This window comes from Pelodiscus sinensis, chromosome 1 (assembly GCF_052426305.1).
Source record: "Pelodiscus sinensis isolate ZL-2025 chromosome 1, ASM5242630v1, whole genome shotgun sequence".
Taxonomy (NCBI): domain Eukaryota; kingdom Metazoa; phylum Chordata; order Testudines; family Trionychidae; genus Pelodiscus; species Pelodiscus sinensis.
The window spans coordinates 361,406,088-361,423,206 of record NC_143052.1 but is presented as its reverse complement, the minus strand read 5'-3'; the positions used below and the strand labels follow the sequence as shown (position 1 = coordinate 361,423,206).

At 62.0% G+C, this 17,119-nt stretch overlaps 2 protein-coding genes across 3 annotated transcripts in view; both read left to right on the top strand.

Moving 5' to 3' along the window:
- Positions 1 to 6,106, top strand: part of TPP1 (tripeptidyl peptidase 1) — a 44,527-nt gene extending 38,421 nt beyond the window's left edge. For both annotated transcript variants that reach the window (XM_075917303.2, XM_075917304.2), the window contains exons 8-13: positions 1,894 to 2,082; positions 2,204 to 2,276; positions 2,581 to 2,701; positions 4,953 to 5,111; positions 5,192 to 5,329; positions 5,580 to 6,106. In XM_075917303.2, the coding sequence (XP_075773418.2) occupies positions 1,894 to 2,082; positions 2,204 to 2,276; positions 2,581 to 2,701; positions 4,953 to 5,111; positions 5,192 to 5,329; positions 5,580 to 5,720 (821 nt within the window). In that variant the 3' untranslated portion in view covers positions 5,721 to 6,106. The remainder of the gene's footprint in view (positions 1 to 1,893; positions 2,083 to 2,203; positions 2,277 to 2,580; positions 2,702 to 4,952; positions 5,112 to 5,191; positions 5,330 to 5,579) is intronic.
- Positions 6,107 to 12,574: 6,468 nt separating this feature from the next.
- Positions 12,575 to 17,038, top strand: TAF10 (TATA-box binding protein associated factor 10). Its single transcript, XM_075918509.2, is given in 6 exon segments — positions 12,575 to 12,716; positions 12,718 to 12,805; positions 14,546 to 14,703; positions 14,954 to 15,018; positions 15,181 to 15,295; positions 16,881 to 17,038. Coding segments are annotated over 6 exon segments (612 nt in total). The 5' UTR covers positions 12,575 to 12,620; the 3' UTR covers positions 16,971 to 17,038.
- The last annotated feature ends 81 nt before the right edge of the window (positions 17,039 to 17,119 follow it).

The window sequence follows — 17,119 nt, the reverse complement described above, 5'->3', positions numbered from 1 at the left end:
CAGGCCTTTGGTATGAGTCTCCAGCTGGGTCAATTGCCAGTGTGGGCCCTGGGGCAAGTGGGAGGGGCAGCTCCTTGCCCCCAGAAGGGGTGGGCCTCAAGTGGAAGTGGTGGGTTTGAGGGCAGTCAGCCCTTAGTGCTGCCCAGACTACAGCACCCGTCCCCAGTCCTTTGAGCCGTGCAGATTCAAAGGGGCTGGGGTTCCGGCCGCCACTGCTGTCACAGTAGCAGCAGGGGCAGCCAGGAGCTCTGGGCTCCCTTGAATCTCTGGGCCCTGAGGCAGTTACACTCGTCCCCTTTGGTGGGCCTGAAGGTCTCAGTCACTATAAGGTTTTCATCCCTCCTTTCATCGTTCTTTTGGGGCATCTTGGATCTCTGCCATTTTCCCACGGCCCTGTGGATTTGTGGGCAGTAGGGCTGGGTTCACACCTGTGCCGCTGCAGGAGTCAGGCAACTTCCCTGCTGTTCCTTGAGAGCCAGTCCTCTGTTCATATAAATTCAAGGGTCACATTAGCGCTGGGAGCTGCAGCGTCATCCTGGCTTCAGCTGATTATCCACCGTGACCCCTGAGTCCTTCACAGAGTGCCCAGCCCGAATGCTGGCCTGGGACGCATTAAAAAGCCTTTTGTAGCCAGTAATTCAGAGCCCGCCGCAGTTTCTTTCAGGGCGGGGTGTTGGAGCTGTGTGGATGGGGGTTGGTGCTGAAAGCTATCGAACCAAACTACAGCCCCTGAACTTCCAGCCGGGAGGGGCAGCAGGCTCCCGCACTGGTGCTTTTTCACCACCCATCTTCTGATTTATCCCTCCCCCAGGCTTTGTGTCACCCAGGAACTTAGCACTGCTGGGGTAACTGCTGGTGGCAGGGCACTAGAAAGGCAAGGTGGTGGCAGAACAGGTGCTCTGGGTAGTGTGAATGCAGATGTGAGTCTGATACAAGCGATCCCCTCACCCACCGTGTTGACCTAGAGATGGCGTCTGTAATTATATGTATTCCTTCCAGGTCTTTGATACAAAGTGTTAAACAGTGGAGGCCAAACACTGATCCCTGCAGGTCCTCACTAGAAAAGTACCTGCTTGATGATTTCTAATTACATCATTGAATGTGCACCATGTTAATTTTATATCTTTCTAGATTTTGTAATCAAAATGTCATGTGGGTACCAAGTCACATGCTTACTGAAATCTAAGGCTTTTACATCAACACTGTTACCTTTATCTGCCAAACTCATAGCTCATAACCTCATCTGAGAAGATGTAAATTTCCGTAAACCCCTGTGGATTGTTATTGCTGCCCTCCTTGAATTCTTTATTAGCCGAGTCCTATATCAGCCACCCCCATTGTCAGACTGCCTGACTTGTAATCACACAGCCTGTCCCGTTTTCTCTCGCTAACGACTGGCACAGCGTGAACCTTCTTGCAGTCCTGTGGATCTTCCCCAATAGGAGTGGTTCAGAGAGTTCTTGGGCCAACACCTTTTCTTTCTTCTGAGTGCATGAGAAATTGAAGCGACTGGGAGAATGGATATGAAAGAGGTGACATGAGGAAAGTGTAACTACTGATTGGCCAAGAGGTGAGGAGGAGATGGAGGGCTGGTTTTCCCTGTCTCTCAGCACCAGGACAGGGGACAATCAGTGACAGGAAAAGGACATTTTGTCACACACACACACACTGTGTAATTAAACGTGTGGAACTCACTGCCACTGGACATGCCAAGGCTGCTGGCCATGTGGTGGCTGCGGTGAGTGTCGTGTGTAAGTTCTAGCAGGGGCATTAGATGTCCTGCACTAAGCTCATCTCTCTCATGGCCCAGGATGAGCCCTTCCTGGGGGCTTGGCTTGCTCTAGCCCAGGCAATGTACCTTCACTCCAGTCCCCTCTCTGCTGCCCCTTGCAGGGAGGCATGAGAGCCAGGAGCCCTTCCTGGCCTGGCTGCTGCTGCTTAGCAACATGTCCTCCGTGCCCTGGGTGCACTCCGTGAGTTACGGGGACTACGAGGACAGCCTGTCGCGGGCCTACCTGGAGCGCGTCAATGTGGAGTTTATGAAGGCAGCGGTGCGGGGCTTGACAGTGCTCTTTGCCTCAGGTACGTGCAGCCTGCCTGTGCCTCTTGCCCTCTGAGCGGGCTGAGCCCCCCAGCTGGGTGGGGAGAGGGGTGCCTGGCTGTCTCCTCTGGCCCCAGATGACCCAGCACACCTGCCTTGCAGGTGATGAGGGAGCTGGCTGCAGGAAGGTTGCTGGAGGGAGCCACACATTCCGGCCCAGCTTCCCAGCCTCCAGGTAACGGGAGGAAGGGAAGGAAATCTGGGGTAGGGAGTGCCCTGGCGAGGGCTGGGGGTGCAGTTTGGCCCACGGCAGAGTGCTCCCAGCACAGCCCCAGCCCGTCTGCCCCCACGAGGGGCAGAAACACACGGGGCTGGGGGAGGAGGACGGGTTCCCCGGGACAGGGAGAGGCCTGAGGACCCCCGCGCTGGTTGGGGAGGGGATGTGGGGGCAGAGCCACAGTCAGTGCAAGGGCTGGTCCCCCATGCAAAGTTTTCCCTGGTGCCTGGCCAGAGCAGCTCCCCCTCTTCTGTCCCCACAGCCCCTACGTCACCACGGTTGGCGGCACAGCATTTAAGAACCCCTTCCGAGTGACCTGGGAGGTGACTGACTATATCAGCGGGGGGGGCTTCAGCAGTGTCTTCCCTATGCCTGACTACCAGGTGTGTGCAGCTGGGCAGGGTGGTGATGACTGGGCTGGGAAGGGGCGGGGGGCTGGGCCGAGTCTCGGGTGGGCGCTGCTGGATGGGCCACATAGGCTCGGCAGTAGCTGCAGAAGCCCCACCAGGCCAGGCTGGGGGTGGGCCTCAGGGGCAGAGCAGTAACTGGTGGGGTGGGTTGGAGATAGGGTGGAAATGGTGGGTGAGGGGTGGGGGAAGAGGCAGGATTGGGGCTGCTGGGTTGGATCATGAGATGGGTAAGATGACAGCTTCTGGGGCAGGGATAGGACAGGCAGTGCCTAGCAGGCTGGATTAGGCTGTGGCTGGGGGTAAGATAGGGGCTGGTGGGGGATGGGGCGGCTGGCGGGTACATTGGGCTGTGGTGCGGGCAGAGGCAGCTAGCGGGTGCATTGGGCAGTGGTGGGGTAAGATGGGGGCTGGTGGGGAAAGGCGGCTAGCGGGTGCATTGGGCTGCGGTGGGGTAAGATGGGGGCTGGCGGGTACATTGGGCTGTGGTGGGGTAAGATGGGGGCTGGAGGGAAACGGGCGGCTGGCGGGTGCATTGGGCTGCGGTGGGGTAAGATGGGGGCTGGTGGGGAAGGGCGGCTGGCGGGTGCGTTGGGCTGCGGTGGGGTAAGATGGGGGCTGGAGGGAAACGGGCGGCTGGCGGGTGCATTGGGCTGCGGTGGGGTAAGATGGGGGCTGGTGGGGAAGGGCGGCTGGCGGGTGCATTGGGCTGCGGTGGGGTAAGATGGGGGCTGGTGGGGAAGGGTGGCTGGCGGGTGCATTGGGCTGCGGTGGGGTAAGATGGGGGCTGGTGGGGAAGGGCGGCTGGCGGGTGCGTTGGGCTGCGGTGGGGTAAGATGGGGGCTGGTGGGGAAGGGCGGCTGGCGGGTGCGTTGGGCTGCGGTGGGGTAAGATGGGGGCTGGTGGGGAAGGGCGGCTGGCGGGTGCGTTGGGCTGCGGTGGGGTAAGATGGGGGCTGGTGGGGAAGGGCGGCTGGCGGGTGCGTTGGGCTGCGGTGGGGTAAGATGGGGGCTGGTGGGGAAGGGCGGCTGGCGGGTGCGTTGGGCTGCGGTGGGGTAAGATGGGGGCTGGTGGGGAAGGGCGGCTGGCGGGTGCGTTGGGCTGCGGTGGGGTAAGATGGGGGCTGGTGGGGAAGGGCGGCTGGCGGGTGCATTGGGCTGCGGTGGGGTAAGATGGGGGCTGGTGAGGAAGGGCGGCTGGCGGGTGCATTGGGCTGGTGGGGAAAGGGGCGGCTGGTGAGGAAGGGCGGCTGGCGGGTGCATTGGGCTGGTGGGGAAAGGGGCGGCTGGTGGGGAAGGGCGGCTGGCGGGTGCATTGGGCTGGTGGGGAAAGGGGCGGCTGGTGGGGAAAGGGGCGGCTGGCGGGTGCATTGGGCTGGTGGGGAAAGGGGCGGCTGGTGGGGAAGGGCGGCTGGCGGGTGCATTGGGCTGGTGGGGTAAGATGGGGGCTGGTGGGGAAGGGCGGCTGGCGGGTGCATTGGGCTGCGGTGGGGTAAGATGGGGGCTGGTGGGGAAGGGCGGCTGGCGGGTGCATTGGGCTGCGGTGGGGTAAGATGGGGCTGGTGGGGAAGGGCGGCTGGCGGGTGCATTGGGCTGCGGTGGGGTAAGATGGGGCTGGTGCGGAAGGGCGGCTGGCGGGTGCATTGGGCTGCGGTGGGGTAAGATGGGGGCTGGTGGGGAAGGGCGGCTGGCGGGTGCATTGGGCTGCGGTGGGGTAAGATGGGGCTGGTGGGGAAGGGCGGCTGGCGGGTGCATTCGGCTGCGGTGGGGTAAGATGGGGGCTGGTGGGGAAGGGCGGCTGGCGGGTGCGTTGGGCTGCGGTGGGGTAAGATGGGGCTGGTGGGGAAGGGCGGCTGGCGGGTGCGTTGGGCTGCGGTGGGGTAAGATGGGGCTGGTGGGGAAGGGCGGCTGGCGGGTGCGTTGGGCTGCGGTGGGGTAAGATGGGGCTGGTGGGGAAGGGCGGCTGGCGGGTGCGTTGGGCTGCGGTGGGGTAAGATGGGGCTGGTGGGGAAGGGCGGCTGGCGGGTGCGTTGGGCTGCGGTGGGGTAAGATGGGGGCTGGTGGGGAAGGGCGGCTGGCGGGTGCATTGGGCTGGTGGGGAAAGGGGCGGCTGGTGGGGAAGGGCGGCTGGCGGGTGCATTCGGCTGCCGGGGGGGGGATGAAGGCTGGCACAACGGGGTGCAAAGGGAAGGCCCAGGTGCACGTTTGCTTCCCTCCCTGACTTGCAGGCTGCAGCAGTGCGGAATTTCCTGCGCTCGGCCCCCCGGCTGCCGCCCCGCTCCTACTATAACAGCAGTGGCCGTGCCTACCCCGACCTGTCCGCCCTGTCCGACAACTACTGGGTAGTGACTAATCGCATCCCCCTGCCGTGGGTGTCTGGCACCTCGGTAAGCAGCTGCCCTAGGTGGGCCAGGAGGCGGAGCCCCTGAGGTCCCCAGAGCCCTGACCTGTCTTTCCCCCCCGCCAGGCCTCCACCCCTGTGGTGGGGGGCATCGTGGCTCTGATCAACGACCGCCGCTTGCAGCAGGGGCAGCCGCCGCTGGGCTTCTTGAACCCGGCGCTCTACAAGCTTCAGGAGAAAGGGCCCAGTGATGCCCTCTACGATGTGAGTGGGGCGGAGCAGTGACGTGCCAGCGTCTGTGGGCAATGCCAGGGCAGGACCCAGGCTCGGGACGGGAGAGGAGCTCGCCCCAGTTGCCCTGGCTCCAGGGGAGGGGCACTCTGGCTGGGGCTGTAGCCGGAACTTGCCCTGCAGGGCAGCAATGCCCCTGCGTCCGGCTCCACGCGTGGCTGGGTGCAGGCGGGAGTGGCTAGTGGCTGCAGCCCACGTGCTGACTGGGCTCTCTCCTCCCCAGGTCACTCAGGGCTGCCACCTGGCGTGTCTGGATGCTGCAGTGGAGGGGCAGGGTTTCTGTGCTGGCCCTTCTTGGGACCCTGTCACAGGCTGGGGCACCCCCAACTTCCCCCAGCTCCTGAGAGCTCTGCTCAGCCCATGAGGCTGCTGCAAGAGCAAAGGGCTGGGCTGGAGAGGGGATCGCTGCAGCAAGACCATCCCTCTTCTCCCCATGGGCTCCACGTAGCCGGGGCACAGCACCTGATCACTGGACTTCCCCCCCTTTCCTGGGACTCAGGATCTCCGGGTAAGAAATGGCCCCTTGTTACTCTGCAGTGCACTGTGGCCGCTGAGCTGTGCAGCCTCCTGCCTGGCCCCAGGAGGGGAATGTGGCAGGAACTGCTGGGGGGAGCCGTTATCCCATGAACTCTGCTGCGTGGGTGGGGGCAGTGCTTGGCCTGGCCCCCACTGGGAGATGCAAGGCCTGGTAGGGACAGGCTGGCTGGGACTTGGGGTAAATAAAACACCACTGCTTTGTGGACTCTGGGAGTTGCAGAGTGTGAGGTTCCAGCTGTGCACGCATCAAGCGGCGTATCCCAAACCGGCGTGCGAGTGGCGGAAGGGTCCAGAGCGGGCAGGGGCTGCTGGGGGCCATTGGTGCCATGTTCCAGGCCAGGCTTTGCAGAAGATGCTTGGGAGAAAGGCAACCCCAGGCCAACTGGCTAGCGCCTGCCCGAAAAGCCCAGCCCACCTAGCCCCACACATGGAGACGGGCTGGGTCACAGGTTAAGAAGTTACCCCAGCGGCAGACGGGAGTGTTATGAATGGGTCCTTACATGACTGGCTGAAACCACCCTGTTGCTGGAGGAGCCAGACACGAAGGGCATGTAAGGACTGGGCACAGCCCCCAGTGTGAGAGCCATTCGGAGGAGCTAGGTCACAGGGAGCTGGACAACAACCTACCAGTGCCGCTCGGCATGGTGGGTGTCTTGTACCCAGCCCGACTCCTGGAGAGCAGGGCTCAGCTCAAAGGGAAGGCTCCGCACAGCCGGAGAGGTAGCACCTTACGCCCTGGCCAGGCCCAGGCCTGGGGGCAGGCTCTGTGGTCTGTGCCTCGCCGTGCTAACCCAAGGGCTCAGATTCCGTAGGCCAGGTGGCTAACAACAACTTGTGTGAAAAATGCTGTGAGGGCTGCTGCCAATACTGAGCACTGTCCAGCGAAAGCCCCCCAGCGGCCTGGCTAGGCTGGATGCCCTGCAGGGACCCCGTGGCCCTGCCCAGTGGAGCTGGTGAGGCCTCACCGGTCACAGACCAGGCCCTGTGGGTCTGTGACAATCTGAAACGGCCAGGGGGTGTGATGGCACCTTCCATTCCCTCTCACCCCCTTTGGTTTCATGGCACCAGGCACAACAGGCAGGAAACTTGGCTGTTCCCTGCCTCTGCAGCACACCAGCCACCTCCAGTGGGGCCTGGGGCTGTGCGCCAGTCCGACTGGACAGAGCGCACCCGCTTCACCCTCCTGCCTGTAACAGCCCAACCTGCGCACACATCCCCACTGCCGGCCTGGAACAGACTCTTCCCCCCCCCCCCCCACACACATACACTGCCTGCCTGGAACAGACACCCCCCCCCCCACACACACACACTGCCGGCCTGGAACAGACTCCCCCCCCCCCCCCCACACACACACTGCCTGCCAGGAACAGACTCCCCCCCCCCCCACACACACAAACACTGCCGGCCTAGAACAGACTATCCCCCCCCACACACACACACTGCCTGCCTGGAACAGACTCTCCCCCCCCCCCCCCACACACACACTGCCGGCCTGGAACAGACTCTCCCCCCCCCCCCACACACACACACTGCCGGCCTAGAACAGACTTCCCCCCCCCCCCATACACACACACTGCCTGCCTGGAACAGACTCCCCCCCCCCCCCCCATACACACACACTGCCTGCCTGGAACAGACTCCCCCTCCCCCCGCCACACACACACACTGCATGCCTGGAACAGACCATCCCCCACACTGCCGGCCTGGAACAGACTCTCCCCCTCCCCCCCCCACACACACTGCATGCCTGGAACAGACCCCCCCCCACACACACACACATACTGCATGCCTGGAACAGTGCACCAAACACACACACACATCCAATGCCTAGAATGGCGCACCTCCCCCCACACACATACACTGCCTTGACCAGCACACACCCCTGTCATGAGGTGCAGAGAACCTGGGCCCTGTGCTCCCACCACTCCTGCTCTGAGCCTCCTAAACCAGCCTAGCCTGATTCATCCCCTACTCCCCAGCCTGGTGTCAGCCCCGCCGCCACCTTCTTTTTGCTTTCCCGGCCCCAGGGTGTTAATCTAATGTCCTCTGGCCCTCAGCACTGAGAGCCTGCCTGCTCCTCCCCAGTGAGTCCTGCCCAGCCTCCCCCGCCTCGTCCAGACTGTGTGCTATGCCCAGGGAAACTGAGGCACATGCACACACAGTCATTACAGGACAGCAGAATCGCACCCTACCAGGCAGAGTGAATACAGAGGCAAACAAAATGAATACTGTCCATGCTATGTCACAGGAGGTTGCTGGGTCCTCCCCTCTGGGGACCCCCGGTGGGCACCTCTCCCTGTGGCAGGGCTGTGAGCCGGTCTCTCCAGGATTCTCCTTCACACCTGGATTGGCTGCCTATAAATGCATGAGCCAGCGCCCGGCACTGGGCTGGTCCTCCAGCTCCCTGTCCTTCAGGAATATAAGAACGGCCATGCTGGGTCAGACCAAAGGTCCATCCAGCCCAGTATCCTGTCTGCCGACAGTGGCCAGCACCAGGTGCCCCACAGGGAGGGAACAGCCTCAGGTTGGGGTGGGGGTCAGGTTCATAGAGCTGCTTTGGAACCATCGGCTTAGCCAGGTCCTCTGCGGTCTGGGCCCCAGCCCCAAACCCCCACTTGTGGACATATTGCAGCAGGCAGGAGGCCAGGTCTGTGTAAGTCTCCTCGGGGCCCTTGTATGTACTCCGGAACTTTTTCCTGTGCCTTCTGATCCAGCAAGGAGGTGACCTGCCGGAGCCAGTCGGCTGGAGGGACCGCATGCAGCTTGCAGGCTCGCTCGACGGAATTAAGGAATCCATCCAAGTCCCCCCATGTCCCTACACTGCGACCTCTCAGTGACTTGTAGGGCCGAGCCCCCTGCACCCCCCCCCATGCAGCCTGCCTGGAACAGTACCTATCCCCAACACTAGTTGCCTAGAACAGCGCACCCCCCAACACATCCACTGCTTGGAACAGCATACCCCCACCACACACTACCTGCCTGGAACAGTACCCCCCACACACATACACATTGTCTGCCTGGTACAGTGCCCACTGCTGACACTAGCTGCCTGGTACAGTGCACCCCCCAACACACTGCCTGCCTGGAACAGCATACCCCCACCACACACTACCTGCCTGGAACAGTACCCCCCACACACATACACATTGTCTGCCTGGTACAGTGCCCACTGCTGACACTAGCTGCCTGGTACAGTGCACCCCCCAACACACTGCCTGCCTGGAACAGCATACCCCCACCACACACTACCTGCCTGGAACAGTACCCCCCACACACATACACATTGTCTGCCTGGTACAGTGCCCACTGCTGACACTAGCTGCCTGGTACAGTGCACCCCCCAACACACTGCCTGCCTGGAACAGCATACCCCCACCACACACTACCTGCCTGGAACAGTACCCCCCACACACATACACATTGTCTGCCTGGTACAGTGCCCACTGCTGACACTAGCTGCCTGGTACAGTGCACCCCCCAACACACTGCCTGCCTGGAACAGCATACCCCCACCACACACTACCTGCCTGGAACAGTACCCCCCACACACATACACATTGTCTGCCTGGTACAGTGCCCACTGCTGACACTAGCTGCCTGGTACAGCGCACCCCCCAACACACTGCCTGCCTGGAACAGCACCTCTCCCAGACACACATCCACAGCATGCCTGGAACTGCATGCTTGCCTCCTATTCACCAATTACTGCCTGGTACAGGTGTCCCCCTCCCCGCCCCCAAGAACAGGATGCCCTATCACTCCCACTTGTCTGTAACAGGGTCTCCTCCCCTAGGAATTCCCTACCTGGCAAGATCAGGGCACTGTCCTCCCCTGATCTGCCTGGCTGGGCCAGGATGCCCTCCCCCTCATTCTTCTGGACCATGACATACTGGTTGGCATTTTCCCACCCCCTGCCTGGTGTTGGGCACCTTCCCCAGGAAGAAATGGGACCTTTTGGTAATATCCCTTGGTGTCCTGTTGGGACAGGGCAGATGGGAAAGGACTGTTTGGTCTCAGGGCAGGCTGAGACGTGGGGGGGGAGGGGGGAGGTAATAAAAAGGGACAGCCTGAGGCTGATTCTGCTCCTGTGGCGAGTCCAACAGGAAACTGGCAAATCCAAGCATCTAGGCCAGGGGATTCCAAACTTTTTGGCATAGGGACCAGTAAATCCATTCACGAGCTTTTGGAGGACTGGTAACATTCATTTGCATATTCATTAAGCAAATGACAAATATGCAAATATGTTGGTTTGGGTCCTCCCAAAGCCCCCAGGGCCAGCTGTAGCAAAGCTTTTGAGATGGCCACAACATTCTTACCAGCAAGTTAAGGGAATATGGATTGGAAAAATGGACTGTAATCCAATAAAACCCTGCACCCCCACGGCATGTATTGAAAAGGGGGCTCATTTATTTTCAGAAAGCCGACACCATCTTTGGAATTTTGTTTCCATATTCTCATTCCGGATGGTGAACGCCCCAGGCTCTCTCCATTCTGACACACTGCAGTGCCTGTAAACCTCACTGTCAGCAATGGGGATATTTAAAAGGCCCTGCTCTTACATTTCCATTCAGGGTCTGCGTGCGCCCTGAACTGTCCCGCTCCCCGCTGATCGAATCTCTCCCTCCCACCCTGGGCCAGCCCCGCTGTCCCTGCCAGCCGATTCTCTCCCGATCTCTCCTGGCAAGCCCTGCTGCCCCTGCCAGACCTGCTTCCGCTGGCCGGTTCCCCCGCCAGCCCTGCGACCTCCCCCAGCCAGCCTCACTGCCCCTGCCAGCCGGTTCCTCTCCCCCGCGATCTCCCCTGGCCAGCCCCACTGCTCCCACTCCCCACCCCTCCCAGCCAGCCCTGCTTCCGCTGGCCGGTTCCCCTCCCTATCTCCCCCGGGCAGCTCCACTGCTTCCCTGCGGCCCATATCCAACCCCCACTCCCTCCTCCACAGCCAGCAATGAGAGCTCACCTGGTAACCCTCACTATGCCTCTGCTGGGAGCCTGACACATATGGCTGCATCTGCCCAGCCTGGCTGAGGGCTTGGGGAACCCGGCGCTCACGGAGAGTCCGGGAGTCCGGAACACCTGGCAGCCACTGAGGCCTGGTATTTTTTTCCTGCGGCCCATAGTTTGGGAAACGCTGATCTGGCACGTGGCGCCCCCAAGGGAGTTGGATCCTACCTCTCTGCAAGGGAGCCGGCCTGAGCAAGAGGGTAAGAGCTGCTGCTTGTTTTAACCCTTTGACCCACAGACCGTTTTTTCATCATTTGTTCCTCGGAACTAGTTGGGCCCTGGGTCCAGGGGTCCCTCCCTCAAGACTGGGGGAGGGGCTTTTAGAAGTGGACGGGCGTAGCGCTGGAATGTGGTGGGGTGCCCCTAGCAAGCCACTCAGGGCCTGGCCAGTGGGGTTCAATGCTGAGGTCTGGGCTGGCCAGCAGGGTCTGTGCGTTGCTCCCCATCCTAGCGGGCTACTGTGTTGGCAGCACTGTGTGAGCATCAAAGTAGGGCCCTGCTGCGGCCCCTGAATCCCAGCAGGGTACCTGAACTTCTTCCAGGCCTCTGCCTGCTGGGACCTGACCCCTGCAGCAGGGAACCCTTCATCCTCCCTCATGACACCCCCCAACAAGCCCCCAGCTCCCCCCAGAACAGGCCCCCCCATCACTCTCCCCTTGACCCCTCCCACAAGAACAGGCCCCCCCATCACTCTCCCCATGACCCCTCCCACCAGAACAGGCCCCCCCATCACTCTCCCCATGGCCCCTCCCACCAGAACAGGCCCCCCCATCACTCTCCCCATGGCCCCTCCCACCAGAACAGGCCCCCCCATCACTCTCCCCATGGCCCCTCCCACCAGAACAGGCCCCCCCATCACTCTCCCCGTGGCCCCTCCCACCAGAACAGGCCCGCCCATCACTCTCCCCGTGACCCCTCCCACCAGAACAGGCCCCCCCATCACTCTCCCCATGACCCCTCCTACCAGAACAGGGCCCGCCCATCACTCTCCCCGTGGCCCCTCCCACCAGAACAGGGCCCGCCCATCACTCTCCCTGTGGCCCCTCCCACCAGAACAGGGCCCGCCCATCACTCTCCCCATGGCCCCTCCCACTAGAACAGGCCCCCCCCATCACTCTCCCCGTGGCCCCTCCCACCAGAACAGGCCCGCCCATCACTCTCCCCATGACCCCTCCCACCAGAACAGGCCCGCCCATCACTCTCCCCGTGGCCCCTCCCACCAGAACAGGCCCGCCCATCACTCTCCCCGTGGCCCCTCCCACCAGAACAGGGCCCGCCCATCACTCTCCCCATGACCCCTCCCACCAGAACAGGCCCGCCCATCACTCTCCCCATGACCCCTCCCACCAGAACAGGCCCGCCCATCACTCTCCCCGTGGCCCCTCCCACCAGAACAGGCCCGCCCATCACTCTCCCCGTGGCCCCTCCCACCAGAACAGGGCCCGCCCATCACTCTCCCCGTGGCCCCTCCCCCAGTAGGCCGCACCGCCACGCGCAGTGTCAATCACGTGACACCTGCGCTGGCTCCTCCTCACGTGACACCTGCGCCTGGTCTCGCTGGCGGGGCAAGGAGCGCGACGCCCATGTCCAATCAGAGAGCAGTGGGGCGGGACTTGTGCTGCGTGACAGCGCCCTCAGCCAATCCGTGCGGCGCCTCGGCGCGAGCCCGTGGCGCGGCTGGCGGCTCGGCTACGCAAGCGGCGCGCGGAGCTCGGCCGGCCCCGCCATGAGCGGCAGCGCGGAGCCCGACCCTGCCCCCCCCGCGGCCCCGGCCCCCCCCGCGCCGGCCCCCCCGCCCGGCGAGAGCAAGCCCAGCCCGGCGGGGGGGCGGCAGCGCGGCCCCGGGGCCCCCTGGGCCGGCGGGGGGCGGGGCGCGGGGCGCCGAGGGGGGGCCGGGCGCGCGGGGGCCCGGTGAGGGGGGCCGCTCTGAGGAGGGGGGGTGCGGGGGGGTCAGGTCTGGGGGGGGGTGGGATGCGGGGGGTACAAGGGGGTTAGGTCTGGGGGGGAGGGTGGGATGCGGGGGGGTACAAGGGGGGATCAGGTCTGGGGGAGGGTGGGATGCGGGGGGGTACAAGGGGGGGTTAGGTCTGGGGGGAGGGTGGGATGCGGGGGGTACAAGGGGTTAGGTCTGGGGAGGAGGTGGGATGCGGGGGGGTACAAGGGGGGATCAGGTCTGGGGGAGGGTGGGATGGGGGGGTACAAGGGGGGATCAGGTCTGGGGGGAGGGTGGGATGCGGGGGGTACAAGGGGGGGTCAGGTCTGGGGGGAGGGTGGGATGCGGGGGGTACAAGGGGGGTCAGGTCTGGGGGAGGGTGGGATGCGGGGGGGTACAAGGGGGGGTCAGGTCTGGGGGGAGGGTGGGATGCGGGGGGGGTACAAGAGGGGGTTAGGTCTGGGGGAGGGTGGGATGCGGGGGGTACAAGGGGGGGTTAGGTCTGGGGGGAGGGTGGATACGGGGGGGTACAAGGGGGGGTTAGGTCTGGGGGAGGGTGGGATGCGGGGGGGTACAAGGGGGGGTTAGGTCTGGGGGAGGGTGGGATGCGGGGGGTACAAGAGGGGGTTAGGTCTGGGGGAGGGTGGGATGCGGGGGGTACAAGAGGGGGTTAGGTCTGGGGGGGGGTGGGATGCGGGGGGTACAAGGGGGGTCAGGTCTGGGGGGGAGGGTGGGATGCGGGGGGTACAAGAGGGGGTTAGGTCTGGGGGGAGGGTGGGATGCGGGGGGGCAAGAGGGGTTAGGTCTGGGGGGAGGGTGGGATGCGGGGGGGTACAAGGGGGGGTCAGGTCTGGGGGGAGGGTGGGATGCGGGGGGTACAAGAGGGGGTTAGGTCTGGGGGGGAGGGTGGGATGCGGGGGGGGGGTACAAGAGGGGGTTAGGTCTGGGGGGAGGGTGGGATGCGGGGGGTACAAGAGGGGGTTAGGTCTGGGGGGAGGGTGGGATGCGGGGGGGGTACAAGAGGGGGTTAGGTCTGGGGGGAGGGTGGGATGCGGGGGGGGTACAAGAGGGGGTTAGGTCTGGGGGGAGGGTGGGATGCAGGGGGGGTACAAGAGGGGGTTAGGTCTGGGGGGAGGGTGGGATGCAGGGGGGTACAAGAGGGGGTTAGGTCTGGGGGAGGGTGGGATGCGGGGGGGTACAAGAGGGGGTTAGGTCTGGGGGAGGGTGGGATGCGGGGGGGGGGTACAAGGGGGGTCAGGTCTGGGGAGGGAGGGTGGGATGCGGGGGGTACAAGGGGGGTCAGGTCTGGGGAGGGAGGGTGGGATACGGGGGGGGGGGTACAAGGGGGGTCAGGTCTGGGGAGGGAGGGTGGGATGCGGGGGGGTACAAGGGGGTCAGGTCTGGGGGGAGGGTGGGATGCAGGGGGGGTACAAGGGGGGTCAGATCTGGGGAGGGAGGGTGGGATGCGGGGGGGTACAAGGGGGGTCAGGCCTGGGGAGGGAGGGTGGGATACAAGGGGGGCAGGGTCTGAGGAGGGAGGGTGGGATGCAGGGGGGACACAAGGGGGGGTCAGGTCTGGGGAGGAAGGGTGGGATGCGGGGGGTACAAGGGGGGTCAGGTTTGGGGAGGGATGCAGGGGGGGCCCGAGGGAGGGTGGAACGCAGGGCGGGGGGGCATCCCTGCTTGTCCCAGGCAGCCCTGACCATGCTCTCTCACAGGGCCCATCTCCACGGCGGTGGCTGCGGCACCCTGCGATGGGGCCATGTCCAATGGGGTCTATGTGCCCCCCAGCGCAGCCAACGGTGATGTCAAGCCCGTGGTCTCCACCACACCCCTGGTAGATTTCCTGATGCAGCTGGAGGATTATACCCCTACGGTATGGGCTCAGGGGGAGGCCTGAGAACCGAGGCTCCTGGGTTCCCTGCCTCGCTCGGGGGGGCTGGGAGCCAGGGCACCTGGGTTCCCTGCCCAGTGCTGGGTGGCAGTAGGGTAAGGGTTACCGCAGAGCATTGGGAATTAAAAGTTGTGTGTTGATGCCACTAGGTGAGTGGTTGGGGGTAAGGGCTGTAGTTTCGAGTGGGGGAACCTGAAAGCTTGTCCCCTTTAACATTTCTCCTTCATCCCAGATCCCAGATGCTGTTACAGGCTACTACCTCAACAGAGCTGGATTTGAGGCCTCTGATCCACGCATGTAAGTGAGGCATAGTGCTATTTGGGAAATCCCCAGTCACCCTGACTACGAGACTTCTGTTTGTGAGGGGCCTGTAGTAGGTATTTGTGCTGAGGCCTCATCTCCAGCCACCTATGCTCAGTGTTGTACTTCAGGCTGCTCTCTTGCTTTCTCTGACTGCAGAATTCGTCTCATCTCCCTGGCTGCCCAGAAGTTTATTTCAGACATTGCCAACGATGCCCTACAACACTGCAAGATGAAGGGCACAGCTTCCGGCAGCTCCCGCAACAAGAGTAAGGTGAGGGTCTGCTCTGTGAAGCCTCTAGGTGTGGGGGTACAACCAGCAGGGCTGAGTGAGATCCTGGGTGAGCTGTTCCTAGCGTGTTTAAATGCAGGGTAAAGTCATTGGAAAACTGAAACTCTTGTATACCTCATGTATCCCCGTGTGGGAAGGCAGCTGGGTATAAAGAATAGGATGGAGAACATTTTAATGCCTTTGAAACCAGCCGGGTTGTGGCCCCATCTGGAGGCTGCAGAACTCCAAAAGGGTAGAGGAGAACTAGAGGGGCTCAGACAACGGCACCAGGAATGATCAAGAGCCTGAAAAAGCTCTTCCTAGAAGTATGCCACAATGTAGCCGTGTTAGTACTGGAGATGCAAAGTGCATGAAGCAAGGACTGTTAGTGCCTTAACATCTGTTGATGAGGGAGAGAAGTTTTTGAGCTTTCACAGAGCTCTTCAGGTCTGGGAAATCCAAACCCTCCCTCCTAGACCCCACACCTCAACCCTGAGCCCCCCTCCTGCAACCTAATTCCTGCCCAAACGCCAGTCTCTTGCCCCAAGCTTGCTCCCGCATGCCAAAGCCCTTGACCCCAGCCTGGAGTCGCCTCCTGCACCCTAAATGCACCCTGGAGCCTTCAACCTCCCCCTCGCCTCCAGATTGTCTGGGTATGGAATGAATTTCGTTGTGTACCAACATGGAGATGTGTTGCATGTTTCCATATTGGTGCACAAAACAAGATTAGAGGGGACATTAGTTTGGGTTAGAATCAATGTTGGATGGCTGTCATCAGGCTAGCTGGAATTTCTTGCAGGATTTCAGCTAATTTTTGTGACTATTTTTTCTCCCAGGGTGTGGGGTGACATAGTGGCTTTTGGGAGGGGATTGCTCCTGCTGTGTGTGGTTCATTAGTCTTTCTGAGGTTTGTCTGCAGAGCGGTTCAGCGTTGGGGAGCTGTTCAGAAGGGTCTGGCCCCAAGGATCCCTGGGGAGAATGTGCTGTCTTGCCTTTGCTCAGGAAATGGCGTATGAAGAATGGCTGATCAGCTTGGCTACGTCTAGACTGGCAGGATTTTCCGGAAATGCTTTTAACGAAAAAGTTTTCCGTTAAAAGCATTTTCGGAACAGAGCGTCTAGATTGGCAGGACGCTTTTCCGCAAAAGCACTTTTTGCGGAAAAGCGTCCGTGGCCAATCTAGACGCGCTTTTGCGCAAAAAAGCCCCAATCGCCATTTTCGCGATCAGGCTTTTTTGCGCAAAACAAATCTCAGCTGTCTACACTGGCCCTTTTGCGCAAAAGGGACTTTTGCCTGAACAGGAGCAGCAAAGTATTTCCGCAAAAAGCACTGATTTCTTACAGTAGGAAGTCAGTGCTTTTGCGGAAATTCAAGTGGCCAGTGTAGACAGCTGGCAAATTTTTCCAGAAAAGCGGCTGATTTTCTGGAAAAACTGGCCAGTCTAGACACAGCCCTTGCGTCTCTCCAAAAGGAGTTAATCCAATAGCCGCTGTCCCTGTCCTCATCTTGTCTCTGCTTTTGGGGAAGGAGGGTGGTGCGCCTGGCAATGGCTGCCCTGTTGTCACTGACTCTGCCTCCGTCCCAGCAGGACAAGAAGTACACCCTGACCATGGAGGACCTGATGCCAGCACTTGCGGAGTATGGCATCAATGTGAAGAAGCCACACTATTTCACCTAGCACAGGGGAGCCTGCCCATCCTGCGCTGTGATGGGCAGGAGCTCTGCTCTATTAAAGCGTTGATGCTGGCTGGTGGTTTGTGTGAGGGGCTCTTTGCTCTGGGAATGCTGATGCCCTGCTCTGTGGTGCAGGGACTGCCACTGGGACAG